The sequence below is a fragment of the Alligator sinensis genome, unplaced genomic scaffold, assembly GCF_000455745.1.
Source record: "Alligator sinensis unplaced genomic scaffold, ASM45574v1 scaffold120_1, whole genome shotgun sequence".
Taxonomy (NCBI): Eukaryota; Metazoa; Chordata; order Crocodylia; family Alligatoridae; genus Alligator; species Alligator sinensis.
This window is the reverse complement of record NW_005842752.1, coordinates 148,225-156,461: the sequence shown is the minus strand read 5'-3', so window position 1 is coordinate 156,461 and position 8,237 is coordinate 148,225. Positions and strand designations below refer to the sequence as shown.

At 40.5% G+C, this 8,237-nt stretch overlaps 1 protein-coding gene across 5 annotated transcripts in view; it reads left to right on the top strand.

The window, feature by feature from the left end:
• Positions 1–8,237, top strand: part of FOCAD (focadhesin) — a 293,131-nt gene that overhangs the window by 250,796 nt on the left and 34,098 nt on the right. For all 5 annotated transcript variants that reach the window (XM_025216584.1, XM_006034585.3, XM_025216583.1 and 2 more), the window contains 2 exons: positions 1,331–1,420; positions 7,337–7,484. In XM_025216584.1, coding sequence (XP_025072369.1) covers positions 1,331–1,420; positions 7,337–7,484 — 238 coding nt within the window. The remainder of the gene's footprint in view (positions 1–1,330; positions 1,421–7,336; positions 7,485–8,237) is intronic.

The window sequence follows — 8,237 nt, the reverse complement described above, 5'->3', positions numbered from 1 at the left end:
TTGCGGACGGATTAACTGGCTTGGGCCTCGCCAGCTGGAACAACTCACATAGTTGTTCAGACGACCGGACCATCTGCGTCGCAACTACAAGCGGCGTAAGTAAACGTTTTTGCAACCATTAAACCTTGTCTGCCTCTCCATTCACCAGCCCACCCAAACGAACAAGCAATTTCTTAATCACCTCGAGTCGGCTCTGGCCGGCCAAGACACCGGGGAGCATGCGGGGGGCCCTCCCCACGCCCCTCTGGCTCAGCGATTGGTGCCTTCTGGGTCTGGGGGGGCAACCAGGGTCCCCCCATGGCCTATTGCCACATTGGGGGAGAACCGGGGGGGCGGGGGCAGATGTGCCCTGCATGCTCCCCAGCAGACCCAGAAGTGGACCAGAAGAAGTTCTGGTCCACTTCCAGGTTGTCTGCCACACACGTGGAGGCCCCTGTGGGACGCTCCATCTGCCCCAGCATCACAGCATTCACAAGCCATGCTGGTACCTCGAGGTACGTAGAAAAAACATTTAAAGCTGTGTCTGTGTCTGATTCGCTGATTCTCCAAATTAGCATTGAATCTTCAGATTTGGATTCGGCTGAATCGAATCGGGCACAGTGATCCAAATCAACTAATCGAATCGCTGTCCCTGATTTGGACCGAATCTGAATCGAATAGGGTCCGCTTTGCATATCTCTAATAGATATAGCTTAAATACATCTACTAAATTTGAGCTTACCTTGGAAGTATTTGGAAAGTATCCACGTTTAGCCTAGAGATTAGTTTAGATCAAAACTTTCCTATTCCGTAAGGGGACTGAAAGTGCATTATTTAACCACAAGGTTTCTTGGGAGTGAGGCAGTGTGTGTGTTCAGACATCTTTTCTCCAAATAAGGCCCAAAGGAGTAGAAAGGAAAGGGAGACAGTTTTTCAAGAGCTTCAGAAAATGAAATCTTTAAAACATCATTTCTCTTCAGCCTATGAACAGTGTAACTATGCTTTACCTGAGGACCTGACCAGTAGTTGCTTTCTCTTCTTCCCTTTCCCCTTCCCCTTTTTTGTGTTGTGTGCTGTAAAGATCTTCTGTTTCTGTTTGAGAGCTGAAAGGAGTAGGAGCTGTATGGGAGTGGGCATCAAAGTATGTTTAAGTATGTCAGTGGTTAGTCCTGGAATTGTATGCGACTTTAAATAAATTAAGAACCATACAGTTATTATTTATAAACTAATATAAAAACCTAATTTAGCAAATAAAGAACTATCTTAAGTGAGAATGTCATTGCTATCAATGTGGTTAATATCATAAAGTAGTCCAAAAAGTAGAACTGTATTTTTGCTTTCTGTTTTATAGTGATGTATCTGGCCAACAGATGAATCTACTTCTAATGAAGTCCCTGGATGCACTGGAAGCTTGCTGCTTTGATACCAGTCTAGAGTACAAGTAGGTTTATTCTATTATTGGTGCTAGCATTTATAATGATTACTACCATTCATGTAGGGCCATGAAGCTTTAAAAACTGCATATTCTGAATTTAGAACTACAGCTACCCTGTTGCTAAAAGGAGACTGAACCTTCCCTTGAAAACTTTCACCTGAGCTGTGTCTTATAAATGAATCTTACTGTACCTCTTTTAAACATGCTTGTTAACAGACTGTGGAAAGTCTGGTGAGATAGCTATGTGAGCACACAAAGGAAAAGAACACCAAGAAACACCATTGGGAATATGGTGGAAGAGAGGTTTAGAAATCCAAATCCGTTGTTCAATGGAGGTGGCATAGCAGGCAGTAGCAACAGTTTTAGGTGGAGCGTTGTCGTTCTCCTTACCTGCACATGTTCATTAATGAAAAGCACTTTTGAAAGTGCCCCCTTGGTGCTCTTCTATAGCTGCCAAGATGTTCAATGGAGTCTAGCTGCTGCTTGGGAGCCTATTACTGGAATGTGCATGTGTGCACAATACAGTCTGAGCCACAAGAGCAGCTGCCTCGCATGGCTCCTTTATCTGGGAGAGCCAGTCTGTTAAATTAACAGCTGTGGATGGCATGTAGAATATGGATGGAGGCAAATTGTATTTTATTTTCCCAAGCAGGGTTATGCCTCAAGTGCCCTAAAGAGAGGAGCAGACTACCAGCAGGGTCACAAATTTATTGAGGAATATTACACAGTCACCAACATAGGCTAACCCAGTAAAACCTACAAAATGAATCTTTTTTGTCTTCATTATTTGCCGTTAAACAGTACATATGTTCCATAAAGTGACATCCCATGTGATTAGTTATTTCTTTTTAGAATAGGAATGAATTGTGATATGTCTGGTGCTGGTCTCACTTTCTATCTTTTTTTTAATGCCAATCATTTCCACGTTGATTCTTCTCTCACTGAAGATTGAAGAGCAACAATTTCTGTTCTCTCCCCCACATATTCTGTACCTTGTGAAAAACCTATGAGGGGTCACAGCTGCACTTCATTGGGCTATGAACTTGGAAATCTTACTTTGGATTCAGATCTGAGTTGTTCTGCCCCTTGACTGGCATAGAATAAGGCACATGGTGCACAGGGAACTGTATCAGCTGCATCACTTTGCTGTACTCACTGCTGTGTGTTTGCCTGCCCTATTAGCCAGAGATAAAAGCTTCACAGTAGCAGCCAAAATAGACTCCTCTGCCAACACGAGGTAGTAGGTAGACAGAAGTACATGAAACAATGGCAAGGAGGGGAGGGAGGATTCAAGTTTTTTTTGTTTATTTTTTTTCCCCTGCTTGACAAAGTTTAACTCTAGGGGTTTTTAAAAAGCTAGGTATAAAATTGGCATGTAATACTTTTTCTTTTTTTAATTGAGCAAGAAAGTAATTTTAAGCTGTGGATGCTGTTGACTCTAGTCTTGTAATGGCAGTAGTCTAGAAGTTGGTGTCCACTATTTTTTTAAAGTAAAGCCTTTTAGCCTGTGCTTGAGAAACTTCTGTTTATGGGAGTTAAATTGCCATACCATAAACTACCTTCATCATCTGCTATAAATTGAAAATGCCGTGCCATTTGTTCTCTTCCTGCCAAAAATAAAAGGTGTCTTGCACCAAAAGTAGTTTCCTTCATTCTCATTACAGGCATCATATTTAGCATGCCTCTGAAATCTGACTGTGGTGATAGCTCACCCAGAGCAAATTCATTGTGCTGGCTTGATTTAAAAGGTGTGTAGCTTTTATTAAGATCCCTGTCTGTTCAGCTTGCCATGTGGTTGGAGGCAGAATATTTTATACCATGCTGCCATCTAGTGGAAAAGAAATCTGACCATGATTTTTTCCACCCTTGTACAGTAGTAATTTTGTCTGAGTACAGGTTTCTGATATGTGGCACACCCCCAGAAGCATTGTGGAAAATCAGTCACTGTGCCAATTAGCAGACATTTAAAGGGTGTTCATTGAGGCTTCCCATCCATTGAAGGGCATTATGGATTCTTGCTTCATGTCTGCTTAAAAGAAAACTTTCACAGACTGTGCCTTACACAAAATAGGAGTTCACACAACTTTGTACACACTTGGCTGATCATGTCAATCCTGATAACAGTATTGTTCATACCAGTTCTTTGTTTACTCTATTTAATTGGGATAATTCTTTTTTGCATTTTAGTTAAGAAATTCCTTACTAATTTGTTGAAAAAACCAACAAAGACATGGAGTTACTTCAAGAAAAGAATAAGCAACACGATTGCCTATATTTTAGTAGAAAACACCTGCTCACCTAACCAAACAATTAAATAAAGATGGTGTTTTGATATTCCCAAGTTGCTCAGCTGTGGACACGATATAATATGCAGCTAAATCTCTCTCTATGAAAAGCCTGCCTTAAGCACGATACTCAGCATTGATATCCCCTTCCACCTAAAAATCCTCCATCTAACAAACTGGGAACCAGTGAAAGTTGAAGGAGAAATACCTAGAATAAATATAAATTGATAAAACTGTATAAAAATAGAACTATCTGAAACAAAAATTTGCACTAGAAAGGGGAAATGTTAGAGAGACTGAAGTTTACTAGGGACTTAGCTATAGCTGTAGCTATTGATAGATAGTATCAATAACTACTGTTATAACTATTGATTTTACATAGAAGGCGCTCAGAGGTTATAGTGGCAAGACAAGTATAAATCCCTGAGATAGGGATGGGGGAAGAAGGGAGAGGGGAAGAGAGAATTAAGTATTGTTGAAATCTATAGCTATGCATGGTACTATTGAATATGTGTTAATATGTAAGTATGTATAAAATAGGATGTTTTTCGGGGAAGGTTTTAGACAAATAGTTTAACTTGTAGACTCCTTGATTATGGAAACTACACAACAGTTTCCAGAGAGAAAGAGAGACAGGCAGCTTCAAGATGTATTTATATTTATTACTATTAATCCTTTTTCTGTTATTGATCTAAGTTTTATTAAATATATTATCTTTCTGGAAGCATATCCAAAAGGATTACAGGGAACAGATAGAGAAAAGCAAGTGAAAGACAGCTTTCTAATGATGACCATTTGTTATAAAATTCATGCACAGACAGCAGATATATTATACTGTCTCTGGTCCTTATTTTGTAAATCAGTCTAGAAAGTTTTTCCCTTTCTAAACCAAAGTAAAACACTTAAGCTGTGTCCAGATGAGTGCGGCCGTGCCATACGCAGACATGTCTTCAGTGCCACATACTACATGTTCAGGTGTTCTCCACGCTGCAAGGGAGCAGCACGGGGGTGTTTTTTGACCCTTAGATATCCAGGGGTCAACAAAACCTCGCGGGGAAAAAAAAGCAGAGCAGCTCATGGAAGGGTAGTATGTGCCACTCAAAACTGGAATCAGGCCAGCTGGAGCCACACTCTGGCTGTTGGCCAGCCTCTGTGTGGCAGGATCACCACTGCTGCAGCCCCAGGAGGCCCCCAGTATCCCAGGTAAGGCTGCTGGGGCCAGCCTCCCCAGCCACCTGGGGTAACTTGTCACATGCCAGAGCACTTGTGGCACAGGCGTTCCACAGGGACAACTAGCGGCAGCACAAGGTGGAACCAAATGTCCATGCAAGTGCGGACACAGCCTGAGTGTTTAACCCTGACCTCTTCATAGTCAACACTTTCACCAAGTTTTGCAGAACACCAAAAAGTGGGATATTTGTGGCTTACCATATATATTTTCCTTACTAAGGGTATATTTTAATTACTCTTGCAGATGTGTTTTTCTGTATAAATCTGTGGCATAGTTGACCTGGTCTACAACTACTAGAAGCAAAAATTAGTGATTGTAGGTGTAAAAAAAAATGAAAGTTGATGCTTAAGTGCTTAATATATTTGCAGCCAAAATCTCTGAATAATAAGATACCTTGCCTCTACAAAGCTCTTAATAAGAACAAATAACTGTTTGAAAGCTGGACAGGGTATGACTTCAAGCATTTTTTTACATGACTGTCATTAATTCTTAATAAGAGAACTCTGGTTCCACACAATTCAGTGTAAAAAAAACCCCCACTACAGTGGTGTCAGAATTTGACTCTTTAACCATATAACACGTTTTAAAAAAAATCATATAATAAATACATGTGTTTTGTTAGGACTACTTGTGAAACACCTACATACTTCTCTCTAGTACTGTACACTGAATATTCCACAAGTGAAAAACATTATTGCTGTTATCTTAGAGATACTAAAATAAGGCTACATACATGTACTATGACAGTTAAGGTATTTTACTGTTGAAATGCACTGGTATTTTGATTTGTTTTTTAAGCAGCCATACAGATTGTGCGTGCGTACGCACGCACGCGCGCGCACACACACACACACACACACATATATATATATATATATATATATATATATATATATGTATATGTATATATATATGTATATATTAAAGACAAAATAGTAAATTGGAGAAGCCCACAAACTCTCCACCCATTCACAAAAATGAGTGTTTGTCACAAAATTTATTTCCTTTCTGTTTGTGTGTGTGTTTAAAGTGTTGTCAAGCTAAAATTTTGTGTTGGGTAATTAAACTAACTAGGAATATTATTTACCTTCTTATAGACAACCATTGGCATATTTTATCAAGTTTCATAGTATAAAATTGCGTGTAAAGAAAACTTGTCATAATCCATTTAGTTGGTTGATTTGTTACTGCATTTACCTGAATTTAAGACAACCCGCCAACTAGATTCTATACTTGGAAAATTATAAATGTGTTATGATTTTCCATGTTTACAATATAATTAGTAGGAAATTGTATTAAATTCCTGCCTCCCAATCAACTGCTATGCCAGAGAAAGCAATGGCTGGGGGCATGGAGCCAGACTCCTACTTCTTGCCCTTCCTGTCTAATTCCCACTACTTGCCCTCCTGCTGCCTGCCTCTCCATGCCTGGGGTTGTCCCATGGTGTCTGCTCCCCCCTGCAGCCTGCCCTCCAAGCTTTGCCTCCCCATATCTCAGCCTTCCTCCTCAACCTGTGCCTGTCCGAGCCACCTATCCCCTCCATGTCACTTACCTTCTGCTTCTGCATCTCTGCTCCAACTCCATGGCAGTCAGCAGCAGCAGCAGTCCTGGCCCAGCCAGCCCAGGAAGGAGCAGCTTTATCTCCCAGGTGAGCCAGGTCATGCCTGGAGGGACTGGAGGTGGAGCAGAAGGTAAGGGGAAGAGTGGGTAGCTGTTGCAGGTTAGGGGTGTAGGCTGCATAGTCTCCCCCATGCATCCCCCAAGCTGCACACATGGGTCTTCCCTGTTTCCCCCTTCCCCTACCAAACAAACCATCCTGGTCCTGGGCAGGCAGTGGCTTAGCTCTGGCTTCAGCCCTGAGCCCACGGCCAAAGCCAGAGCTGAGCTGCTGCCTGCCTTGGGCTGCTACTTAAATCCAAGACAAGGCTTTTCCCCTTATGTTGATTGCGGGAGGAAACACCTCATTTTGGATTTGAGTAAATACTCAAATCATAAGTTCAATAAGCTAAAGAGGATTGTTGCTGCCATATACTACCTCTATTTTATGTTGATAAACAGTGCCTCTATCCATGAAGCTATTGCCAACTCCTTTGGCTGTTGACAAGCATTATACATTCAAAGTTGTGGCTGAAGTATTTTTTTATGTTTATTTTTGTTTAATTTATTAAGTATAACTATGAACTCTCCCATTGTTTTTAAAGGATATCTCTAGTTCAAATGAGTCCTCAGGACTTCTGCTGTTGTTGTATTTTACACTAAATTGACTGCTGATGTTTAAAAGCTGATATTGCCATATCTGACATCCGTTTACTGCATGAGCTTTACATGTAGAAATGATAGATTCCCAAAGCCATCTTTGCTTATTTAACCCTACACTCCCATTCTGTTTTCCCTCTCTCTTTAAAGCACTGGATGTATCTTGGGAGTAGGACTTGTTCTTTCACTTATGAGTCACACCAACCAAACAGAGTCACGAGTTCACATCTCTTCCTCACTACAAAAACTCTGTAACTACCTGGATGAAAGTGAGGATCAAAGCAGAACATTCCAGGAGGTAGGATTGTTTAAGCAAAACTTTCTAATTTTCCCTCTTCTTTTACCAGTTCTTCCTGATAACACATCTTTATACTGAAGTCATATCCATATATAGTTTATTACTATTACTTTGAAATTGTCTTCATTCTCTCTGTGCCTTACGTTGACTTGTTTTTTTTTCTTTTATCATAACATTCCAGCTTCAATTTTTCCAAACAAAAATAGAATTTAGTAATTTCCAGTAGTGATGTGCAGGTGTAAAGAAAATTAAATCATCACAGTGCTTTGCCTCTAATTTTTCTCATATACCTAAAATAAACTTGGGCCCAGGTCTCTAAAGATATTTAGGCACCTACCTTTTATCCAAGTGAATAGAAGTTGTGTGCCTAGAAAGGCCTAAATGCCTTTGTGGAGCTAAAACTTTCTTGTTTTGTTTTAGCTCCTTTGCTGCAAAGAGTAGTCTCCCACAAAGTACACAGCAAACTTCAACCCTTCCCCCTGCAAAGGTGGTCTTTGCTACCTTCTTTGAAAATTCCTTTCATTTTGGTAGTGTAAACACAGCAGGAGCACTGCTGTGGCCATGGGTTTTTTCTGTATTTCTTACTATAACAGTTCTCAAGAATTTTAGAAGGCAGGTGTACTAGGTTTAAGTGCAACATTATTTATATAGTGCCAAATTGTGCATGGAACTTAACAGACAAATAAGACATGATCCCTGCCCCACAGGATTTCCAATCTAAGTTGTGAGGTGACTTGAGTAGGGAAGCTGACA